At 38.9% G+C, this 26,695-nt stretch overlaps 1 protein-coding gene across 8 annotated transcripts in view; it reads right to left on the reverse strand.

Moving 5' to 3' along the window:
* plekha7a (pleckstrin homology domain containing, family A member 7a) overlaps positions 1–26,695 on the reverse strand; it is a 186,547-nt gene that overhangs the window by 56,930 nt on the left and 102,922 nt on the right. For all 8 annotated transcript variants that reach the window (XM_024281145.2, XM_024281141.2, XM_024281137.2 and 5 more), the window contains 2 exons: positions 24,906–24,989; positions 5,036–5,147 (listed from right to left, as the gene is read on the reverse strand). In XM_024281145.2, the coding sequence (XP_024136913.1) occupies positions 5,036–5,147; positions 24,906–24,989 (196 nt within the window). The remainder of the gene's footprint in view (positions 1–5,035; positions 5,148–24,905; positions 24,990–26,695) is intronic.

Raw genomic sequence — 26,695 nt, forward strand, 5'->3', positions numbered from 1 at the left:
GGGGGGGGGGATAAATGATCACTTGGTTCCCATTCAAAGACTGAATGACTCCTACAACAGAATGGAGCCAGTTGGGATGTTGGAGCAGCGACTCGACCCATAGTGGGACCCATAGTCCCGAAGTGGGACCCATAACTCGTGGGGGAAAGGGAGGATTTCTGTCTCAGTGCACCCTTTGATGTTTCGTCAGAAGTAGAATGGATCTGACTTATTCAAACTGTGGATTCATTTCATGGTGACTCCCAAATGTGTGTTCTGAAAGGGAGACAGATAAGATTTTGGGCCACAATGCAGTACATGCAAAAACAAGCTCCTCTTTATATGGTTTACGGAGAGCAGAGGTGAACAGACCATAATCAACACTATTATTACATTTTAGAGAAAGAGCCTCTCCATTTCTGCCCGACTTTTTATATCTTTTGGTTATTTGAGAACGGACAATTTTCCCTCTAATGTCAGTGACAGTCAGGAGTTTTCATGTCTTAGGTTAGACCAGTGTTTCTCAATTATTTTCTCTCACACCCCCCCCGATGAAGAACTTACCATTTCGCCCCCCCCTACAACTTTCTGCTGCAAATATCATCAGTATCATTAGTCAATTTGCTCAAGTTATTTGAGCGTTGAAATGGTTAACAATACGCTATTTTGTTGTTTATTGGAGTAGTTACATTGAAAAACAGACTTGCAATAAGTAGGGTTACACACAATAGGGCTGCAAAACTGCTCACTACACACCAACAGACTATTCTCAGAAGACACTCTTCTCTTTTATTTAAACTCTTAAAGTTCAAACCTTCATAGAAAAATAATTCCAGTATTCTAGAATAAAAACAAAGATCTGATCACGAACAAAAATGTAGATAATCGAGTACATTCTGTACAAGAGACACGGCATGGAGGAGATTAAATGATCAAGTCTACAGCCAATCAGAATGCAGAGCACAATCCTCTGTTGGAAAAAAAAAAAAGATGCAAAATTCCACCCAAAATCCACCAAATAACTAGTCTGCGAAAGATGAAGTGCAAAATAGCAAGAGAACAATGTCCTCTTGAGAATTGGATGATTGTGAAACAAAGCCTGCATGCACTGAAAAACAGAATAACCAAAAGTATAATTAACTGAAATTAATCAATGATGTTTTCATTGCAAGCAAACAGAAATGAAGCACTGAGAATCTAAATAGCAAACACGTTAAGAAAGACTGCACTTTTGGACTACTAGTTCAATGATATAAGAGTAATATATGCAGTATGTGTCAATGCAGTGTGCATTTATTCATGAAATCTCATTATACCCAGCTCTATGCACAAACCCTCACAGGCAACATCAACCAAGGCACACCCCTCACAAATCTATAATAAAACATGTGTTGTGATGGTTGCCTGAGTGGGGATGTCTGTCAGCAGCGCCGGGAAGATTCCACAGTTGGGGACAACAAGCAAACACGCTAATTAGCAGGAGGCTGGCTGGCCAAGCACGATGACAATACACAGAGGGACTCCATACTGTCGGATTGGTGTCTCGCATCTGTAAATACAAAGTTTGTGTGAGCCTGAGTTTGCAAATCCACGTGTGTGCAGTGCAGTGGTCTATTTTTAGGCCGTGGGTAATTTTGTGGAACGGGCCGCGGTCCCTGCTGCACAGCACCCCTCCGTCTTGTCGGTGAGTGACTGAGAGGTAAAGGAAAAGCTCCTCATAATGGAAGGGGCACACGAGGAAACAAGCTAAAAGCCAGGGGAGCGCGCTCTGACACCTGAAAGGCTGCCAGTTCAATTCCCCAGTGAGCCAGGAATTATCCAACAAAATCCAGTCATTAAGCAAGAGCATCCCTTCAGATACCTCACACTAGAAAACACAGACCTGTATCTGTATGTAAATCTGATCCAGGACCAAAAGATACGAGCTGCTAAATCACACGTGTCAAAGTCAAGGCCCGGGGGCCGGATCTGGCCCTCCGGGTAATTCTATCTGGCCCTCCAGATCATTTTATTTTACTGTTATTAATGGCCGAAGTTATCTTGCACTTGGATTTTGGCCTCTAGTGAGATTGAGTTTGACATCTAAATGAACAAACACAAACGCTAGTTATGTGCTGTTGTTCATTTGATGCTTTATCTGTGTGGGAGAGTCACTTAAAATGTTAACACTTGTAATTCAATATGAATGAATTCAGACTGGAATGACTTGTTACTGACTGATGGTCCAAGAAGTAATATTAGAATAGAAAATAACTTATATTGATCCCACCAAAGAGGAAGTAGTAAACTAGAAATTTCCATTTTATAGATAAGTTCTGGTTAAGGGGCGGCCGTGGTGCAGTGGTAGGGCGGTCGACTCCTGATCAGAAGTGAGCGGGTTCGACTCCCGCCTTGCCCACCCATGTGTCGAAGTGTCCTTGGGCAAGACACTGAACCCCGAATTGCCTCTGGTGGGAGGTTGGCGCCAGTGTTCGGCAGCGGAGCCACCACCAGTGTGTGAATGTGTGAATGGGTGAATGGGTCTGTGACTGTGAAGCGCTTTGGGCCCTCGAAGGAGGGTAGAAAGCGCTATACAAGTATACGCCATTTACCATTTACCATTTAAAGCTTCGTGTCTCCACTAGAATGAAATAGAAACGGACCTTGTGTGGATCAGTTCTCACACTGCTCAATGAGATGTTTCAAGTAAAGCTCATTTTACACAGCAAGACAACTGGACTAATAAAAGGCAGATTCATCCTCTCTAAAAATGACTCCTGGTTACAGGTTGGCGCCAGATTAGAATAGTGTGAATGGGTGAATGGGACTGTGACTTCAAAGCACTCTAGGCCTTCAAAGAAGGTAGTAAAGTGCTATACGAGTATACACCATTACTATTTTACAGAGAGTTTCAGATGAAGAGTCAAAAAAACGTTTTGGAGATAAAGTCAGAGAGGCCAGACTGAGATGGTTTGGACATGTTCAGAGGAGAGACAGTGAATATATTGGTAGAAGGATGCTGAGTCTAGAGCTGCAGGAAAGAGGTCTAGAGGAAGACCAAAGAGGAGGTTTATGGATGCAGTGAATGAAGACATGAAGGGAGCTGATGTTAGAGGATGCAGAAGAGGGTTAGATGGAGGAAGTGGATTGGCTGTGGTGACCCCTGAAGGGAAAAGCCCAAAAGACTCAAATCAGAGAAATCATTATTGAAGAAACATTAGAGGCTGTTCCCTCATAGCCCATATTCAAAGTCAGAACGTTGTGCTAAAAGATATCAAAATCCTTTTCCATCACTCATTTTTTTTCCCGCTTATTTATGCTAAAATATAATTTTACCACAAGTTTTCGTGTGGTTTCTACCAGAATATTGTATTATGGTTTGAGTCTACAGCACAACAAAATCTTTAGGTGTCAGACTCTTCTTCTTTCTGCAAGGGTCCCCTAAGCGTCAGTCTGCATCTCCGGAGGGAAGGGTGGAACTATGCTGTTTCCATGCACCACCGCCACCGCACTGACTCCAGCTGACACATCACCATCCGCATCAGAACAGGAGCATCTCTGAGGCCTTCAACCAGGTCTGCTGGTTCACAACAAACAGCTTTCTGCTTTAAACCCCTTCTTTGTAATAAAGAACGAGTTACACAAGAAGCCGATGGAGGATGAGATGGTTATAAGAACAAACAGACCCATACACTTCTTATAAAGTGATTTACTAAAACTGTAAATTAAAGTGAAAAATTGTTTTCTTTTGTTCAAGAAACACTGAGGATACGTGTGCTTTATTTATTCTAACAGATGAAGCGTATCTCGTAGAGAGGTCCAGCTGTGGATATCAGGTAATGTGAAAATAGATCAAAAGATGGTCGGAGTGGAACTTTAAACAATTTACTGGGAGTATGGTTATTCAAACCTACACTAAGACTTAGATGAAAGGGAAAATGAGATTTTCTTATAACAATCTATGATATAGATTGACTTTATTTGAACAAATGTTTAACTAAAAGTTAGATGCATTCCCTTCAAGCCTGAACAACAGAGAAAACTAAATACAAACGTTTTAATCCAATAAAATTAAGATATTTCTGAAGAGAGATTACAACATTACCAAATCATTATCAACATTGTTCACATTTTGTGCAATGTTGTGTTTTAAAACCTCAAAGAAAGAACGTTGGGACCATTAAACAGAGAGGAAAAGAACTGATGAGGCAATTAAAGGCTCGATAGCTCTTCACATGTAACCAGAAGCCAACAGAAACCTTTATATGAAAGCAGCTTTAATGAATTCAAAAGAAGTAGTGGAGGCTGTTAGGTACACAATATCACCAAACATGCATCCAGCTACAGAGGAGAGAAGGGCTTAAAGGAGGATTGTGGCCCATAACTCGTGGGGGAAAGGGAGGATTTCTGTCTCAGTGCACCCTTTGATGTTTCGTCAGAAGTAGAATGGATCTGACTTATTCAAACTGTGGATTCATTTCATGGTGGTGATGCACTATGCACAGAGGGGATACGAATGATTCATCTCTCCTCTGAGACAAGATCCTTTTGTTAAGAGTTGTTCTCATCAGAATAAAACCTTGGGCTGTTTTGCTGCTGCTTGATGACAGAGCCGATGAGCTAGAGCACCTTGAAAGGGAAATGGAGAATTTTAAAACATGTTCTGACATCTATGCACCACAGGTAAAACCAGTTTCAATTTGTGGACCAGAACACCTGTTGATGTGCAGGAGAAAATGTCATACCAGTGAAGAGCTGCATCTTCATACGTTTATATGAGGAAACTTGGAAGTAGCAGCTGAGATTTGGAGCATTTCCACAAGCCAAAAACTGCTCAGATCGACTTGATGACTTCTCTTAATAAAAGTATATCCATTTAATTAATAGACCCACTCAAGTTTAAGCTCTAGGCACAGGAGGTCAAAAAAAAAAACAAGTATGGAGTACGGTTTCTGGGAGAAAACCCGTTTATAAGGAACCGATGGGAAAATCAACTGGAAGGTTGTAAAAGTAACAGAGCCCTAACAAACGTTTTTATCTTTTAAAAAAAGTTTTCTAAAGAAGAGCAGAAACAAACCTTGGAGGCTGAAGTGTTGTCCACAGTGGAGCCGGTGATGACGGTGGAGCCATCGCTTACAGACGTGTTGGAGAGCTGCTCAGGTTTGGACATCATGTGAACACCCTGCGGCCTACACAAACACAAACACACTACAGTCAATGGACGGTATTTGACAATACAGTAAGAAGCTAAAAACACATAAGGTGAGGTCTTACCACCAGGACAAACTGCCTGTGGTTGTGGTACCTGGTGTTAAACCATTTTAGTCTTACATGTCATCTTTCTAGAAACTCTGGTTTAGGTTCCCCCATCTTGTCTTCTTCAAGCTTTTATCAAAAACCCACATGCTACTGCTGCCGTCAAAAGGGCAAAACCCTGACAAGATTCACTCCTCATTCACTTTGTGTTTTGAAAGATGTATCTGGGAAAATGTTGGATTCCTCCATTTTCGACCCTTTTTAATTGCTTTTCTGAAAAAAGAAATAATTTCCTGAATAAGTTTAAACAGAATTACCCCTCATGGCAAGAAAAAAGGAAAAAAAAACACAAAACAACTTTTATATGACTTTTCACCTAAGGAGTGTTATGTATTTTATACTCTCATACACCAGTTCACCCTATACTCCAGAGAAATGCATGGAGAGGTAGAGGCCATGTTTTCAATATTTAAAATGTTTCTAAGAGTGCACATTAGTCATATCTCTCACTACTTTCTAAATATGACCCTGGAAGGTATGTAAATAAAGTATATACATATGTGTATATATATATATATATATACGTATATATATATGATCAGTATAATGCACTTAAAACCTCAAAAAGTAGAATTTTCATAGTATGGCTCCCTGAAGGGAGCCCGGCCACTATCAGGCCCAATCGAATTCTTCCCCTCTCCCTTCCACTTCATTTGGCCCTCCAAACAGACAAAAAGTAGTGTCTCATGTTTGGGACGTCACTTTCGTTTGATGACGTCATCAACAATCGCCGGTCCGCAGAGTTTCCAGCGCTTAAATATATACATGGCAACAGCGGTTTTATAACTCTAAAAAGTTCATGCTACAACAAAAAGTCTTAGCTTGCATTTCAAAGTAAATGTCTGTGAAGAAAAGCGCTTCTCAGCAGGAGGTTTACCCTCTCAATGGAGGACTTCGTACCCCTTCATTTGGAGGGTCAGATTTAAAAAATACATTTCACAGACACGAATTGCACTGAAACTGCCCCTTCAAATGGAGGGGGAGGGAGAAGTGGAAGGGAGAAGGGAAGGATTGGGATTGGTCCTTTACCAGCATTTAAAGTAACGAGCACCTGTTAGACCCGTCATTTATTGGAGACTGGCGACTATTAGAGACCGACCGCTATTGGAAGATATACGGTACTCCAACAAAATTAAATCAATTCAGTTGGAATTTTTTTGTAATGCAGATGCCGCCATGTTGGAGTCATGTGATACCAGTAACTAGTGATTGGTCCAAATCGCTCTGAGTCAATACTACTATGGCAACCATTCTTATCCATCAGGAGAGAGCTTGTTGGAAGTCTACATCCCGACCGTTTGAAAGCAGGCTACACAAATCTGTCAAATGTTTGGAACATTCGAGGTGGGGGCAGCAGGACCCATGTTTTTAAAGCATAGAATTCATCAGTTTGAATGACTTGGATGAGCAAAAAAAAATCATCAAAATAAAATATTAGCAATAAAACATGTATCAGAGCAAGAATGGTTATTCTCAAAAATAGAATGAGTAATAGCGGTTTATTTCTCTCTAGAAGTCTATGGGATTTTGGCTTATTGAAACCAGAAGATATTTCCTGTTTGGAACACTAGGGGGGAGGGGCCAATCAGTCCAGTTCTCATATACAGTCAATGTATTGGACACAGTCAAAGATGTCCTTGGGTTCCAACTTCATAAATAGCACATCACAAAATCCTGACCAGCCACTAATTTTGCTGTTTGCTGTTAAACCCTCACGTCCCACTGGGAGTGTTTTAAAAGCCCTTTATACTCTTTGCAGGCAGCGGCTTCAGAGACTCGCCACGGCACTTCCGGTGGGGCAACTATGATTTATTACAAAAGCCAACGCTAACAATGCTGTAACTGCACAGTTGGACCTCGCTGGAACTGCACCCAGGGGAGCCAAATAGCTTTACCTCGACTCAGAAATTTCTCATCCTTGGCTTAGCTGGCATGTTAAAAATGGCCGTGTAAAACAACCTTTTTTAAGCAGGCTCACTGTTGGTAAACGAACAAAAACTCCACATGATTAAAAAAAATGTCTTTGGGTGGATTAAAATAAAACAAACTCTTGTGGGAGAACTCTTTAACCCACGGGAACTTTCCCAAAAATAGAGTTTTGTTAGTGACTCAACATTTTTTAAAGCTCTTTTTTCTTTGCTGAGCACTTAAAAAAGTCTGCTAACATCAACAAAACAGGCAGCTGAATGACCCATGAACAGGATCTCCAACATTTCTGCTGTATTCTCCCCAAACAGAGGACAGCAAAATAACTTTTACTTTGTAAAACGATTTTCCTTTGACCCCTAAAGAATGTAAAGGCCAGTTACCATATATAACTATAATTCAACACAAATCCCAGCATTTGACCTGGACAAATGACGTGCAAAAGGAAGCAGATTGCGATTATGGTTGTAGTTCCTCAAATGTCCACTAGAAACAGGTCCCAAAAGAAAGTGATTTTCCTCTGATTCCAATGTTTACAAGTCAGGTTTTACAACAAAAATACATATTTTTACTGTTTAGATTTAAAAATCATTTAAAGGTTATGAGCTTAGTTTCTCTTTATGTCAACTGTGTGAGATTTTTTTAATGTTCCAACATGAGCATTATAATATCTACTAAAGGCCTGGTTTTTAAATAGAGCCAAGTGACAAACTGAAAAGACATAAATAAGGTGCTGATGCCTTACTAGACATTTTAAAAGAATAATCCAAGCATTTAACTCTTATTTGTTTACATAAATAAGATGAACTTGATCCTTATTTAAAATATCTCTGTAAGGAATAGTATCCTACACATTTAATGAGATCCTTAGTAGTAAGCTCACACTTTAGCTTTCACAATAAGGAGTTTCTGGTAATGTTGTATAAGATTCTTTAATAAACTAGTTATAAGACCTTAACTAGCATTAGTAGAGGCAAGTGTTGGTGCATTCCTGTAAATGTAATTGGATTTAGGTTATGTTTGTCGATTGTACCACTTCATGTCATGTTGTTCTGCTTTAAGTCACACTCAAACTATATTTTTTTCTATTGTAAATTTGTTTCCAGTGGTCTTTTATTTATGATTATGAAGTTTTTAGCCTAAATCATAATTTTTTTTTCGTTTTTTAAGACATAATTTATGTGCAGAAGCAGTATAGCTCATTAGAAATACAAATCTGGTTTGTGGGTGGGACTGTTGGTGCAGAGCAACCCATCCTCCTCCCCGTCACCGAGAGCTCTGTTTGCGTGCTCACGCAATAGCTTATAGCCTCAAGCTCAATATTGAATCAGTCGTACACTTTTGATTCAGAATAACAATTCTTACAGCACTAGTGTTGAATACTCATCATGTCTAACCCTTGTGCTATCCTGGGTATGTTGACGTGGAAGTGGGGTCATCTGGACCCCCCCCACCAACGATTTTTTTTTTTTTCACTGGTGTCTATGGCAGATATGAAATACTGTCAAGCTTCGTCAACATATGTCAGGGATGGACAACACGACAATGTAAGCCTTGGGTCATCTGGGCCCCGTAAGCTAGCACTTGGGCTAATCGTGAGCGGGCTAATCGTGAGCGGGCCAGGGTGCGCACAGGGAGAGGAGACTGGCTCATTAGTCTGAGTCTTTTCAAGCATCCGCTTTTCATCTGCTCCTGATTTGAATTACGAAATACTCAGAAACGCAATTTTATCCGTAAATTATTTTCTAAAGGCCCTAAACTATGAGAAAAATGCTACAAGAGCATGTTAAAAAAAAGGCGATTTTCAATGGAGAGGGTCTTACAGTTTTATTTTATTTTTTAATTTCCTCCTTAGTTTTTATTCTCAACTGCTCTTCACAAAAAGAAGCAATAAGTTTGAAAAAAAGTTACAAAATCCTGTTTATGCTCCTTAAATTGTTAAATGTATACCGCAGGCATCCAGATTCCAATTAACTTTAATAAGAACCTGTTCTATGTGATCTTTAATAAACTAATATTAACAAGCATTAGTAATGTGTTTATAGGCCTCCATAGGTCATTAGTAAGACATTCAGTAGTAGTTGTAGGTGTCTTACTAATAGCTTATGAGTGTTAATGTGCTGCTTGTAGCAGCATTTATACGTGACAGAACCAATCAAGCATGATGTTGTTTTTAAGAACTTAGTGAAGTACAACCCAGACAGCAAAGCATTGTTTACTTATGCCTCCATTTAGCTTCACAAAAACAAGCAGACAGAAAATCCAGAATTCCTGCTTTTGGAAAGAAAAAAGTCGAATGTTTTCTTTTTATGAGTGTTTAAATTCCCACATGCAACCAAAGCAACTGAAAATGTTACAACTGCAACTTTAAGATTTGTTTACAGCTATTAAGAAAATCCAGACAGCAATTCCCACGAACGTGACTGCCTGTTTACAGGCTGCAATTCCTCTCTGTGCATGACACCAACAGATGAGGCTGGCTGTTTGTTTTCCCTCCTGTCAGCAGACAGACAGCAGGCTGAGCATGTGTGTAAATCTGTCTGATTAAGTACGAAAGAGAGAAACAAATCCCTGTGCAATACACTCCGGTATCATAGAACCCACAATAATTACCTTGCGCCATATCTCTCAGTGACAGGTTTTTCCTCTGTTTTATTGTGATTTTTATCGTATGTTTTACAATGGCGATATTGGCCTCAATGGGATGCTTTCAAAGTGCATAAACTAGTTCCTGAAGGGAAAACCAGACCAAACTCTGGAGTTAAAATATAAAAATATTAGATACAAATGACAAACAACATGTCTAAATGTGTGAACCTTTCTGTAAAGGTGGACATTCATTCATCTTCCTGACCGCTTCTTCCCTTTCGGAGTCGCGGGGGTACTGGAGCCTATCCCGGCTACTGATGGGCGAAGGCGGGGTTTACCTGGACAGGTCGCCAGTCTGTCGCAGGGCCTCAATCTCTCACATTCACACCTAGGGGCAATTTAGAGTCACCAATGAACCTATGAAGCATGTTTTTGGACGGTGGGAGGAAGCTGGAGTCCCCGGTGAAAACCCACGCATGTACGGGGAGAACATGCAAACTCCACACAGAAAGGTCCCAGCCGGGAGTCGAACCGGGGCCTTCTCGCTGTGAGGCAAGAGCGCTAACCACTGCGCCACCGTGCAGCCCGTAAAGGTGGACAGATTTGCTGGAATCAGAATACTTGTGGGCTAAGGATGTAACAGTTCTTCGTGAATCGGTAAAAAACTGATTCAAACTCGTTAAGATGTTCATCAAATTAAAAAAATCAGTTTGTCACGACCTATGTCGTTTCTCCATGCAGGCTTGCTGTGAGTGTGTGCGTAGCAGACTGGCTGTGTGCTCTTCATCTGCTCATTCCTCCTGGGAAACCTGGAAAACTTTACAAATAAGTCCCTCCAGGATTTTGCCATGCTGCGATTAATGCAAATTCAAGCAAACCCCGAGATTTAATGCACACTCTGCATATTTTCATGGCAATTTTACTGCATCTTTGACCGATCTACGCAGACAAAAGTCATGGTGACGACGCAGCTTCACCACTGTTTCCCTTCTGACTTCCTCTGGGCGCCGTGCTCTTTTTCATTCTCCCTTTAGCTCTCTGTCTTTTTATCTCTGCGAGCTGCACGTGAACGCTCATTTCATACATGTTTGCACCGAGCGCGGGCAGGTAGGTTACATGCGATAAAAGCAGGAGCTGAAAATGGAAATTATATTTAACTCAAGTCTGGCACTTGTTTGCCAAATATGACCATGATTTTAAGCTTTCTGTGTGAGAATTTTTTTGAACAAAAACCTCATATAAACTTGTGATTAATGCAGAGGAATCTCCACCAAGCTTCAAGAGATTCAGCTGTGATTGAAGGGCCGTGTGCAAAAGGACGTTGATTGTAGTGTCTGAAGAGGAAAAATAACATTGGTTTAATTTGCCTTTTTACTGTTCCACATCCGATCTGACCTTTTAGCTCCAAGTACTGCCAGAAGGAGTAAATCAAACCAAGCTGGCTGCATTTGAAACCATAAAAATGATACAGTACCACTGTTTGTGGAACAGAAGAAAACACTCTGTGTTTAAAAGGGAATGCAATAATACATGGTGCAAAAAGCCCTTTTTAGCAAATATATTTACTTGCTGTAAACATCACCACCTAATGGCTTCTGGCTGAAAGGTTAACACACAAATAACAAAAACTTGATCAGATTTTGCCAAAGCTAAAGTAGAAAATAACATCAGGACCATGAAAAATTCCACTAAAAATAATGGGTTGGCTCCAAAATGATAAATCTTTAAAACACCCTAAACCCACTTTATTTTCCACCGTAATAAGTGTCCTCCAGGTTAACATTTGTCTCTAAATCCTCTACAACCTGAGCTATTTGAAATGTGCCCTATTAGTTGAAAACATGCATTACAGGCTGAGAAGCAGAGCCAAATCAATGGGTTGTGCCCCTGGAATGTTTGCCAAATATTCTCTGCCAATGCCAAATTGCCTTTTTCTAATATTGAGCTCTATTGTTAGTTTATTTCACCTTCAGCACAATCAGGCCCGTTCAGTTGAAGGACATTTCCAGAAAGGGAGAATGTTTCTCTCTTAAAGCAGCAGATTTCCTGTAGTAGCTTCCTAGCCCAAATTCACACGTGGATTTGCCTCTTTTTCTTTGCCTGCAGATTTCTTTAAAGACACACTCCAATGAAAATTGTGTTTTTGGTGTTTTTAACATTTTCTGATGACTGAGGACATAGACAAGGAAAATTAAGATTAACATTGTATTTCTAAATATTTCTTTATACGGATTGTTGTGCATCAGAAGCTGATGAAAAGATCGTATTTGTGACATAGAAAATATGATGGGTGGTAGGGCTGGGTTAATAAAATCAATTAATCAATTAATCGATTCAAGCTTAATAGCTCAATAGTTGATTCATAAAAATATAGATGGATTTAACACATAAAGCTAAAGTTTACTAACTTGATGCTAATGTATAATGGAATTTCCCATAGGACAGCTAATGCTAACGCTCGGTTGACCTAAACATACATTGTTGACGAAATGAACTAAGTGGGACGTTCAAGAGGCTGCTGATTTCCAAAATATACTAAATTTAAACCTTTATTGATCCAGGCAGGACAGAGTAAGAACAGCATTCTTATTTACAACTGTGCCATGTTGTATACATGCTGTGTGAGCAGAAATAAGGCGTTCCTGTTCATTTCTCAACTGTTTTTCAGATTTATTTTCAAAAAGCATTCTTAGAATAAAAGAAACCAACAAACAGCAGCTACAACTTTACTTATTTTTACAATATTACTTTTTCTGGTGAAACCAGCAGAAGTATTAACTCTAAACCAAAGTTTGCTTACATCAAGTGTTTAAAATCTTAACAAAGAGGACTGATTTGTTATTTTATATGACATGTAAATGTTTCTGAAGCTTGGCCTGCAACAGCAGAACAAAGATTTCAAAGTTCTGTAACTGAGTGGATTTTTTTGGTGATAATTTTCACTCTACAAAGACTCATCTTTTCTTTAAGTATAAGACTAAAATCCCATGGGAATTTTCCAGCTGTCATTTTTTCACTTGGACACAAGGTTGCGGTGCAGGAATGCAACCCTATGGGGAAGGGCGACAAACGTCAGAGAAGCCATTTCCCCAAAATGACCAAACTGAAAGACAATTCTTTGAAGTGACTTCAAAAGCTGACAGCTTATAAATAAACCACGAGCCCCTCTAGACACAGCCCATCATTAAAATATGAGGAAAGCACAAAATTCACTAATGATGTCTCCATCACTAACTTCTCAAGCACAACTTTAAACTTCTAGGAATTCTTCAGGAGATTAAGTATGTAGCCTTTTCCTAATGGCTCCGTTAGAAATAGAGATTACCCTTTGCTAGCCCAGTTCAATAGCAACAATCTATTCTTTCCTCATTACAAGAGCAGCTTGAACAAACACCTTAGATCAGGGTTCTCAAACTTGATTTAGCTCAGGGTCTCTGAAGGCAGTCTGGTTGAGTCTGGACTGTACGGGGTTCCATTTGTGCCAAAAATATGCTTTTGCATCCCATGTCTATGTCTTTGGTCCATTGTCTATGTCTGCTGAACAAGTTTATTGAACATTTGTTCATGTCTATGTACTACTAAGCAATATCTTCTGTAAAACGACAGGAGCTAATGACGCTAGCAACTGTTGCTAAGGACTTTTCTGACGACCAGAACTAAAAATTAGATATATAGCATTACTTGTGATAATTCATTCATTCATCTTCCAGACCGCTTCTTCCCTTCCGGGGTCGTGGGGGTGCCGGAGCCTATCCCGGCTACTGAAGGGCGAAGGCGGGGTTCACCCTGGACAGGTCGCCAGTCTGTCGCAGGACCTCAATCACACCCATTCACTCTCACAGACACACCTAGGGGCAATTTAGAGCCACCAATGAACCTATGAATCCTGTTTTTGGACGGTGGGAGGAAGCCGGAGTCCCCAGTGAAAACCCACGCATGCACGGGGAGAACATGCAAACTCCACACAGAAAGGTCCCAGCTGGGAGTCGAACCGGGGCCTTCTCGCTGTGAGGCAAGAGCGCTAACCACTGCGCCACCGTGCAGCCCTACTTGTGATAATGTTAGTGTAAATGTTGTAAGCTGAATTTGGTTGCTGAAGATACTAGTGCTGATTGCTGAAGATGCTGAAGTCGATTGCTGAAAACACTGGAAATAGCTGAAAATGCTGAAGCTGATAACCAGGTAAAATATTAGTGAAATGCCAAATTAGCATAAAACAACCAGAAAAAAAAATAATAAATTAGCCAAAATAGCTAGGATTCAGCTGAATTATTAGCTAAACTCCAAAATATCCTAAAAAAAACCTTCATTAATGCCAAAATAGTCCAAAAACCAAGCATAATGTCATTATAACTTTCAACTTTCCTACACTCTCACTCCATATAATATAAGACTAACTGACTATTAAATTAGTTATCGACTATTTTAATAGTTGATTAGTCAACTAATTGTGGCAACCCTAGTACAAAAACATGAACAAATGTTCAATAAACTGTTTCAGTAGATATAGTGGACGCAAAAACATTTTTGGCACAAATGTAACCCCATACTTCATGGCTGTATGTATTAGGAAAATCACGTTTGAATAGTCATTTTCCAAAGAAAAAAAAAAAAACTAACTCATTAATGTGCTTTGGGGAGGGGGTTTCAGGTTACCTGCCCCTGTAGTTTCAATGTCACGCCTCCTAAAGCCATATAGTTCACCATGATTGGTCGGTTCATCAGCTCTGCACACAGCCCTGTAAAATCAACACTACTGCATCAACACTAAACTTTCATATTTAAGCCGCAACATATTGTCTAGGGGGCCACAAATGGCCGCCAGTTTGAGACCCCTGCTTTAGATGAATGAAAGGAAAGACAAACAAACAGTTTCTAAAAGCCATTAAAAAACTTAGATGAGGTTTCATTCAAAAATATTTCCATGATTTAAATAAAATGCAGACACACCAACACTCCATTGTCCTTTTCACCAACACAAAGCAGGGTTCTGGTTTCAGAACATCTATGAACCGAACTATCAGATTTTAGCAGAAATATCTACAAACTGTCACACTTTACAACAACCACGACCACAGCTCTGTGGTCCAATCACTTCCTACAAGACGACTGAGACTAAAGCTGTTTCCCGCTCAGATTGAACACAAACATTTGTTTCCCTCAAACACTTTCATCAACTGTGATAGGCTGCCCTTCCGGAGAGACTTTTAGTGGGACACGAGCATGAATGTGTAAAACTCAAACCTACTGAGCATGTTTTGAAGTGCACGCTCTCCTTGCTGTTTCCGTGCTGCATCGCTGCCATGGCAATAATCAATCAAAGCGTTGCCATGCAGCAACCTGAGCCAAACTCTTCAGCTCTCTGGCATCGTCTTGCCTGAATCCTCAAACCAACATTAGTGGACAGGGAAACTTAAACATGGAAAAATATGCATGGAGCAAGACTGAGAATGGAATAGGAGCTTCTGCAGAACATGAAAGACACATTCATGTGTTGGAATATTTGCCAAATGACAGCAAACGATTCTCTTTTTTATCAGATAGAGTGGTCAACTTCTACCTGCTCCATGTCTCCATATCTGTTTTTAAAGAGGGTTGTTCCTGATGATTTTTCTGAAAAAAACTGCCGTTTTATCTTGTACAAATCCCAAAAAAGATCAAATTAAATAATTTATTTATTCAGAGATTAACAGAAAAGACAAAATATAAGAACTCATGACACGAACTAAAGGAGTTCTAAAATCTAACTTTTAATTGTGATGTATTAGAAATGAGAATGTGGTTGAAATTATTCTGATTGATGGATGTGTTTCCACCGAACTGAGGCGAAGGTAATTTAAACACGTGGTGAAAGGTCCCGCGAAGAGATCTGGACCGTTTCAGGCAACGCAGAAACAAAAAATATGCTCAATGGAGCAAATTTTTCAGAGCTGAAAATTTGGATTCTGGCAAATATTTGTATCCCACCAACCAATCAGAAACCTGGCTTCAGTGTTGATATGTTGATGATGTGGTCAGTGGGTGGAGTCCAAAACCAACATGGAAGAATAACTTATCGCTGCCACTTGTGCAAATGTCAATCTTAATCAGATCTGTGGAGATTCTCCTTTATCCGAGCTAAAGTATGACTAAGTAGTAAAGGTCATTCGAAAGGATGAAGTAACACAGATTTTTTCAAACACAATACTCATTAAAAGTTGATGAAAACAGATTGTTTGATCCTCGTAGATGAATGTCTGATGAGTTTTGGAAAGTAATTATCAAAATCTCCTGAATGACTTAAATACTTCTACACTAGAATGGCTGATCATTCAACACATTTCTTTCTGAAAACCATATGAAAGAGTCATAGCAGTGAAAACACTGCTCAGTTTCAGGTCAAAAGGTGATTGTAAAAACAATATCAGTGGAGGGTTGTGCTGATTCTAATCAACACAAAATCATATTTTCTGTTTCAGATGGACGCTGCATGTGTCCATGTTTTCTTTGGGTTTGTCTTCTTCTGTGTCCTGATTCGTTCTTGAACGTGTCAATCAGTCTCCTCCACACCGAATGTCTTCTGCTTTCAAATTAACACAAGTCTATTTATCAAAATAAAACATTTTTGACAGGAAATTAGTTTATCATGGTACGCTTTTATTTTGAAGGGTTAGAAAAACGCTCGCCAGCTGCTAACATTTTCTCCTTTTTGGCGAGTAAAAGTTAGAGGGTTGGTCACTGCTTGGGGAGTAAAGGCTTGCATCTAAATAGTTGTGTTTATGAGCTCTTCTTTTGGTGAATGTCTTTAGTCATTTCCTCCTCTGGGGGGGTCTGACTGCCCGCGGCGGGAGACACATCCCGCCCCCGCGGTCACTTCACCTGTGTACCGTCTAGTTTGGGTGTAGAAACATTAGAACATGCGGAGATCTTGAATTGAATCCTGTCGGATCTGGAGCATAAAGCTGCTTCACTTAAAGCAGCAACAGACAGATTCATAAAATGTGTTGCTTTGGAGACAGCGCTGTTGTTAGACGCTAATGCTAACACGCTAGCGCTAATGATATCCTCCTCCTTCGTGTGTCTCCTTTATGTAATCACTGCCCGGTTTAACGTCGGACAGTATTTTCATGGACGGGTCTTTAAGACATGCTGGATAAATACAAGATTAATTCATAAAACTTTGATAAAAAAACATGTTTTCTAAATGATAACATAATTGAGGGTTTTAGCTGCCTCTGGAGCATTACCTGTCAGGTGTTGTGCTTAATACTCCGCCCCTTAAAGGTGCAGTTTTAATGTCAAAGATTATTTAATAATATTCCAAAACATGACTGATTTCAGACTGTTTTTTTGTTAAGATTTCATATACCTGAAGGCAGAATTAGGAAATCTTGGTAAATCTGTCCTTGTTTTGTCAGCATGTTTGAATTTGAGTTAGATGACAATAAAGATGTGTTCATAACATTTATAAATTCATTTTATATCATGTCATTTTCTTAAGAAAATAACCAGAAAAAAAAGTTTTATAGTACAATGCCGTAGCTATTTTGATGTAAAATGCTGTTATAATTTGGCAGGTTAAAAAAATTGTTTGGCTGCTAGATTTATTTCTTAGTTATCTAGAAAAAACAACAAAAAAAGTTGCTGTTTCCGTGCATCTGTTATATTTAAAGTACAAAAGGAAATACATATTTAGATCTAAATAACCTGTTATGAGCCATAGAGCGTTCACATTTGACAAATACAGTTATTTGGTTAACATCGTGATAAATATCATTATCGAACAATGTGGGAAAAATGATATTGTGGTAGTAAAAAATTCCATATCGCCCAGCCCCCCTTCAAATCTACATGTATTTTTGATCAGATCTTTGCTTTCATTCTGTAATCCTGGACTTATTTTCTATGAAGGTTTGAACTTTGAGAGTTTAAACAAGAGAGAAAAGAGAAAATGTCAGAGAAAAGTGTCAAAAGTGTGTAGTGAGGAGCTTTACAGCCTTAAAATAAATAAAACCATATTTTGTGGATTTACCTTGTAAAGGATTATTTTTAGGAAGGGAACACTGTTTATAAAAAATATGAAAAAGGGATAAATTCACATTTGACAGCTAAACCGACGGAGGAGAAGAAAGTCAAGTGAGTTGTTGCGCTCATGGGGCGGTGTATGTTGACACTCTTCAACAGAATTCCTCCCCGGGGAATTTCTCCTTGGATATTCACACTAATTCATCCTATTGTGGCTGTGGAAGATGTGACTGTGCACACGAGGTGTGAAGACTGCACTTAGATATTTAGAAAAACAATCAGTTCTCCTTTGGTTATCAAGAACAAATTGTGTTTGTTTTTATTGAGCGAAATGCTTTTATGATTAAAGGTTATTGGTTTGGAAATAAAAATGTCCTGAAGGCTGAACCGTCTGAAACAAAGGCTCGGTATTTGAATTATTGTGTCTTGCAAACCACAGTAAGAAGAGCTGTCAAGCTTTTCTTTTAAGCTGTCTTCATAAAAGTTTTCATCGGTATTAATGTGCAACTGTAATCCCCTTTGACTTCAGTGCATTACACTGAATTATTTACTGCAGAGATTAAAAAACGGCCTCCGTTGGACATTAGTAAAGTGTGTTTCACAGCCATCTCCATCCTGACATTCACAAACACAATGTCACACACAGCCATGAAAGGATGTTCCATATTTTCTAAGAGGACACAGAGTATACACCAGCTCTTCCATTAGAAATGGGAACAAAATCTATTTTTATGACCACACACACACACACACACACACGGGTGGTTGAAGAGTGTGTGTTGCACTGACGCGCTTTTTAAGTGGTTTAGTCAGGCGTGTTTCACACCTACGCGGCTGCTACTATGACAGATCCATCAGAACAGAGCAAATGAGAAATGTAACCTGCTCCATCATCATCATCATCATCATCATCATCATCATCGGAAGTACGGGAGAGAAAGGGAGAGAGAGTGAGTAGGAGTATTGGGGGGGGGGGGGTACAGATAGAAGATCTAAAGTAGTAAAATGCTCCATTTAATCTTGGAACAAAAATGAAGGGGGTAACACTTTATATTATCAATCTGTTATAGATAGTTAACAAATCATTAATAAACTGTTAGTTAACGTTCTATTAATGACATGTTAAAATAATAGTTCACAGTTTAAGGATTTATACATCCGTCTAAAACATAGACCGTAGATAACCAACAAGCTGTTAGTTAACTAGTTATAAATGATCTGTTAACTATGTGAATGGTTTAAAAGTATAACTTATTGATCAGTAACAGTTCATGAACAAACTGTTAATTAATGATTTACTAATGACTTGTTAAGAATGGGTTTCACGTAATTTAAGGTATTGCTAATTTATTAACAGTTAGTAAATTAGGACCATTTTCAACTTTAGAATAACTGACTCTTATCATTAGACTTATTATTAAGTAATTTATTAACATCTTGTTCATGATCTATTACTAATTATTAATGTACAGTTATAAATCATTAATGTATGGTTAATAAGTCGATAACAAACAGCTTGATAGTTATCTAGTGTCTGTCTAAAAGGCACATTTGAATCCTGAACAACCTGTTAGCTGTTATTCAAGTCTTATACCATAGTTCGGGTGAATACTCGATTCTGATTGGCTGTTGGGTATGGATTAAAAAGTGATAAACTACACCTGAAAATAACATTTCGGTCACATTGCCCAAACGTTCTGCATCACTGCGCAGGCTTCTTTCAAACAAACGTTTCTTCATCTTCTGGACAAAAACAAGCAGTAAGAGGAGAACTTTCTCTCTGAACTGAGGCTTTGTTTAGACCAGGAGTCTGCAGCCTGCAGCTCCAGATCCTCATGTGTCTCTTTTATCTCTCCATGGTGGCTCTTTGGTCAAACATAAAATAAGTCATGGAGACTGCTGACCCAGACATGTCGACCATCAGAGTCAGCAGCTCCTGATAATGACTGCATAACCAAAACTACCTAAAGCAAACAAATAAATAAAGCCTGAAAACTAAGACTACCAAGATCTAAACTAAAATAACAAAACCCAGCAGAGTAAGACTGATGAGGACAAAGAGGAGAAAAGAACAAAAAAATAAATAAAAATAAAATAGCATTTTTTTTAATTAATGATGACTTAATTATCATTCATTTAATTCAGATTAGTTAAATGTATAAATTGATGTCTGAGGTTCACATAGATGATAAACTATGTAGGTTTTTACATCCTGTTGACCTGAAGACGTCTTGTTTGATCAACTCTACCTCCAGAATGAACAGATTTATATGCAAACTAAACTTTGGTAAAAAGTTTGATCTTTTATGTGTTAAAAGCACAAATTATCTCGAGCTGCTCAAAAATGTACAATTACCAAAATAAACCAGCACAAAATGAATTCCATACCTCGGGGATGAGTAGTTGTTATTTGTGGAAGACAGATTTATGGTCATTGATTTGACTGTTTTTATTGCAGTTTTTAAAACTTGATACTGTTATAGCGTTTTAATTTCTGTGCCCAATTTATTCCATTTATTGACTCCATATGTTCTTAAGTGGTTTTATTCTTACCTTTCAGATAGACACTTCTCTGTAAGTATGGATACATTCTCCTTAAGAATCCATGAAATAAGTTATCTCTAGAAATGCAATGCTGTGGAACACACCAGTAAATTCCTGCCCTGCCGAGAGCTGAATTATAAAAAACTGTCCATTTGACATGTTCATGTTTAAGTCCAAAATGAAAGAACAATGTGTCATTTTGATCCCCAAGTGCAGTTCACTGTTGTCTTTGACAGTTTTCCTGTCATCCACGACTCCTTCATATTAGCGTATTTCTCCTGTTTCACTTCAAAATAAATGTGCTTTTGATCACTTACAAAATGCATGAAATCCTGAAGGGGAGGGGGCAAAAAGAGGCAAAGTGACAGCTTAAGTTATTAAGGAGGCAGATGTGGAGAACAGAGGAAATGGAGAGCAATGAGATGCTGACGGAGGAGAGGAAATGAAAAGAGAAAAAAGGTTGCTTCAAACATTACATTTTAATGTGCTCTCTCATCAGATTCTAAGCTGCTCAGGTTCTAATAATTGTCTTTCACTCCATCAGAGTGAGTTTAGCTCAGACGGAGTGAAGAAAAACCCGGAGAGGATGCATGTGTAGAACCAGTACTGAACCAGTACTGAACCAGAACCAGCTCAGGACTGGGCTGTCATCATCAAACGTCTGGAGAGCTCAAACTAACATTATGTATATAAATTAATTAAAACATTCAAGAAGAAAAACATTCAAATGTTGGCATAATAAAATAAAATCCGGACTTATTTTCTGAAAGTGAGAGTTTTATAATCATTTTAATAATCTGTTAGAAATGGTATTTTCTCTCATCTGAAAGATAAACAACAGGAAAATCCTGGCTAAATTGAACCTGTCGCAACCTAAACTTTTTGATTTTGAAATGGATGCAAATGATTTGTGTAAATCTTAGAGAGAGCCTGAGCATTCAGAGGAAGCGTGAAAGCCTGACTGCTCTGGTGGAGCTGATCTCTACCGTCTCCCAAAGGGGTAAAACATCAATGATCTCTCAGGATCATCACAGCACATCAGTATGCACCACATGCTCTCACGCCCTAACAAGTCTTTCTTTAAAGTTTTTAGCAGTTCGTTTTTTAACAAATATGTATTAAACTGCTGTAATTATGCTCCTGTACTAGGGCCGAGAATCGATACAAAAATGAACTGATTAATAGCAAATCTGGAAAAAATTAATGGTGATTAATCATCACTGATTTTTTTTGTTACATATCATTTTTCAGCCAATTATTATCAACAAATAAACACAATATGAAATTACACACAAAGTTGTACATTTAGAACGTTTATTTTTAACCCTTTAAGGCTCGAAAACTCAAGTTTTTGTCAACTTTTGAATTTACCTCTATTTTCAAATTAAAAGACTCCTTGGTTGCTTATTTGGTATCATTTTAATCAGCACAACCTCTCCTATGTGACACTACCTTTATTTTGTCTTTTTTCTATGTTATATTCAAAAAGTAGGCATAAAATCATGTAAAAAAAGAAAATTCCATCTGGGAAAATGGTATTAATTTTTCTGTGGAAACCCCCAAAAAATTTAACACACTGTTTTTACAACATAGAATGAAAGTTTTAGGTGTAATTTTCTAAAAAAGCAACAAGAATAAATTTGTCAAAAACTAATCAACATATTTTTGAATGAAAATACAAAAAAAATCCAGGTTAAAATCCAGTCCACAAAATAAGAATTTCTCTCGGCTGTTTATTTGACATTTCTCCTGGAATTGTGTGTTTTTTATTTTTTCCTTATATATTTTCTTCATTATGTTTGTGACAAATTATAAAACATTTATTTGGTAGAAGTTTGCTCATCTCCCGCGGCGTCGGTGGGCAGGACTTTCGCGGTGAACCACAGAGTTTCCTTAATTTTTAGACAACGCTGGTGCTTGTTATTGTGGAAAAGTCATGACAATCTCCATCCCAAAACAAAATAAAGGTCGGTTCTCTTGTTGGATTTCTAATAGCAGACAGCTCCGTTAGGCTCCGCCCCCCATAGTAGGTGCTCTGCTGCTTCATTACAGCCGTTAGATTGATGTTTGTTCTCCCTCATTTATTAAAATAAAAGATCACTGTAGTCCAAAAACTACCAATAAATACCATAATATATCTTGAATTTAATAAAATCACAGAATGTAAAAAAAGTCTATTTTAGACAGAGTTTATTACGCTGATCTCACAGCTGCACAGCAGGACGTCTGGGGTTGTTAATACATATTAATGAATTCATTATGTTCTATTAATCACACGTGCTAACACATCAACATTCACAGCCCTGTCCTGTATGAATTTCTGCCTCTCATTTCTGCACAAGTGACATTTCCTGTTTTTGAGCTGCTCAAATCTCATTTAAATTGTAATGATAATTAATAATTCTGTGAAAGTGGCTGTTGAGGATTATGAATTTAAGTTCAAATGAGACTTTGACATCAGTTTAGCATAATGTGTTTGTGGTAAAGTTTTTGGAGATTGTGCAATCCTGAAAGTTCGTACCAGCTTTAAACTATCTGGGTAGAAATCAGCAGATAAGAATGTCAATAGTTTTTGTTGCTATTTAAGTATTCATTTTTTATATTCTAAATAATATAAATATTGACCAAACTTTGATAATAAATGGAACAATTGTATCAGATTTAATGGTTCAAGAAATAGTGGATATTTCTATAGTGCTTTACTACCTTCTAAGAAGGTCCAAAACATTTTACTTCACAGTTCCATTCATGCACATTATCACACTGGGGTTGTAACGGAAACCAATCACCAGCCACGGTTCAGCCCACACATGTACCGCGAATAGTGCGGCCACAAACGATGATTTTAATCGTCGACTAATCACAGATTATTTTTTTCAATTAGTCGACTAATCGGGTCAAGTGTAAACCAGATGTGAAGCACACACCTTAACCATCATTATGTCAGGTTCGGGGCCAGGACGGCTCATCTGGGGTTTTCACATTTCCGGTTTTTGTTCCTCTGTTTTGTTTTCTTTGCTTCAGTGGTTTCACCTGTTGCTGATTACCGGGCTGGTATTTAACCGCACTGATTCCTGTTCTGTTATGTCACGTCACTGGTTTGTGTTCTCCTGGTTTTGTTATGTTTGAGTTTATTAAGTAAATCTTTGAGTTTCTGCCACCATGTCCTGTCTCCTGCGTTTGGGTCCTACACCACCAATCCTGACAGTAAGGTTAATGACTGAAAAAAGGAACTAGTTTTGGTCTTACTGACTCAAACATAAAAAAGTGCATTTATGACTTTGTTCAACTTTACAACAATGTGACTCCATATAATATAAAGTAACGACTAATGAACTATTAAATTAGTTATTGACTATTTTAATAGTTGATTAGTCGACTAAACGTGGCATGATCCAAACCGTGACGCTTACACCGTGATACGATCTGAACTGTGACGCTTACACCGTGATACGATCTGAACTGTGACGCTTACACCGTGATACGATCCGAACCGTGACGCTAACACCGTGACACGATCCGAACCGTGACGCTTACACCGTGATACGATCCGAACCGTGACGCTTACACCGTGACACGATCCAAACCGTGACGCTAACACCGTGATACGATCCGAACCGTGACGCTAACACCGTGACACGATCCGAACCGTGACGTTTGCACCGTGATACGATCCGAACCGTGACGTTTACACCGTGACACGATCCGAACAGTGACACTTACACCGTGATACGATCCGAACAGTGACGCTTACACCGTGACACGATCCGAACCGTGACGCTAACACCGTGATACGATCCGAACCGTGACGCTAACACCGTGACACGATCTGAACCGTGACGCTAACACCGTGACACGATCCGAACCGTGACGTTTGCACCGTGATACGATCCGAACCGTGACGCTAACACCGTGATACGATCCAAACCGTGAGCGTTGTGATCCGTAACACCTCTAGTTCACAACTGATGGTGGCTCCACAGTTGAACACCAACTAATCCCCACCAGGAACATTGTGCGGTTCAACGTCTAGCCCAAGAACACTGTGACACACAGCAGGAATCGGACCTGCAGTCTCCTGATCACAGGTTGACTGCTCTCAATGTTTCCCCCCATTTCTTTTAAACAATTGTTAAGCTCTTTAAAATTGTAAAGTTAAGAAATTGAATAAAAACACTTGAAAATGTGGATTTTTGCAGCACCAACACAGTAAGAGCACTCCAGCAGTACACCGTGTACTCAGAGAATTCATGAACACTTTCATAATTCAGTATTTTTATTAAATCATGACCTGGAAAATGTGTGCAAGAAACAACTTTTCTGGAAGCAAACTTGATAAGTGACTGCAGAAGAATATTAAAAATGTCCCTGTTAAGTATTATCAGTAAAATACTACAAGCAACAATGATCAAAAGATAATCCACTGACAGATTAAACGTTTTATATGTTTTTTCTTCTTTAACTCAGGATTTACCCATAAAAGATAACTTGAAGAAATAACCAGTATGACAACAATGTGTGCTGTTCAGTACTATAAATACAGTTTGATGTTAGAAAGAGTCACTTACTGCTCTTGGAGGATGAAGTCCATGTTTTCCGGGGAGATGTGCCCGGTTACCGGATGGCAGAATGATGTGCTCCTCTGGTTATGACTGCAGTGACAGAGAGAGGAGAGACATGGGGAAACTAAATTAGCAACCTCACATGAACTGTAAACACTGAAACTTTCACACTGGATTTTCACCCCCCACCACCAGCACTCTGTTCACACCCCCCGTCCAGAGGCCGATCCCCCCCCCCGGAGGGGAAACGGACTTACGATCTGGGTCTAACCTCTCCACCCTGCTGGGCCGTGGTCCACCACTTTCCCAGCCCAGTGTGGAATTTAATGGGTGACTGCAGGACCCCTTCCCTCCCACTCACCCCACCCACAGCAAGCCGCAAAACATGCAGGACCCAAAATGTAGGGCTCAGCACAAACGCTGAACAGCGCCGGCCCGGCCCGGGCCTCCGTCAGTTAAGCCTCAGTCAGAGTGTAAAAGCATTTGACTGAGTGAACAATGCTGGTGACCTCATAACCAGTTTCCACACCCAGATTTAGGTTTTTGAGCTGGTATGTTTTCACTCATACAGACCATCAGATGTTTAGATCTCTTTAATTGCTGAAAGGATTTGCTCAAAATGCAAAACCTTTTTTAAATTTGCTAAAAGACTGGAAATGTCGTTAAAGAACTATGAAAGAATGCTGAAGTTGACCAAAATTTCTGAAAAATGCTGTAGTAAAATTGCCTAAAAATTCTAAATCCATGCCATTTTTGCTAAATATTTAGTGAGTTAAACTCCAAATTAGCCCAAAAAACCTTTTTGGCCAATTTAGCCAACAAAAAAAAAAGCTAGCACATTGCTTAAACACTAGCTAAATTCCAAAATAGCCAAAAATTCCTCAGTAAACTAAATTAGTCAAAAACATTTGCCTGTTGTTAAAATAGAAGCTAAACTCTAAACTAGCCGTAAACCCCAGCAGATAACAAATTAGCCTAAAACGTTAGCATGTTGTTAAAATAATAGCTAAACTCCAAATCAGCATAAAAAAACTTCAGAAGATGCCAAATTTGCCAAAAAAAACTAGCACCTAGCTTAAATACTAGCTAAACTCCATAATTGCCTCAAATTTCTCATAAAGTAAATTAGTTGAAAACATTAGCATGTTGCTAATTTAGAAGCTAAACTCTAAATTAGTTTAAAAAACCCAGTGGATAACAATCTAGCCAAATATATTAGCATGATGCTAAAATATTAGCTAAACCCCAAATTAGCATAAAAAACCCTCAATAGATGCCAAATTAGCCAAATATATCAGTATAATTCCAATTTCTTTGAAAATTACTATAAAAGATGAAATAATCTTTTATAGTAAAACAACAAAGCCCATGATTATATCCAGTGTGAGCATGCATTCACACTACAACCCGTTTCAGCGGGTTAAAGGGCGTCAGATGGGGGCTGTCTGTTTACATTGAAGTCTGTTTTATCTCTAAAACCACTAAAACAACCTGATGAAAGCTCTGTCCTTCACGTAGTTTAGAGGAGATGCTTAGCAGTCAGCAGCAGAAGCTTAACCCTGATGAGAAGCAGAGCAGCAGCATGTGAAACAATCACACTCTTCCAATGCAATCAATAGACTGTGTTCACCTCAGCAGCAGCTCCCAGCACTAAAGCAGGGCTGAGTCTGGACAGCAAATGACAAATCATTGGATGAACTATTTCCCAGGACAGGCTGTAACATGACAGGGGAGTTCATCTAACTAAATATATTTATTTACTTGAATTCAATCAATTTAATTTAAGTCAAAGCGTT

Source organism: Oryzias melastigma, linkage group LG6 (genome assembly GCF_002922805.2).
Source record: "Oryzias melastigma strain HK-1 linkage group LG6, ASM292280v2, whole genome shotgun sequence".
Classification (NCBI taxonomy): domain Eukaryota; kingdom Metazoa; phylum Chordata; class Actinopteri; order Beloniformes; family Adrianichthyidae; genus Oryzias; species Oryzias melastigma.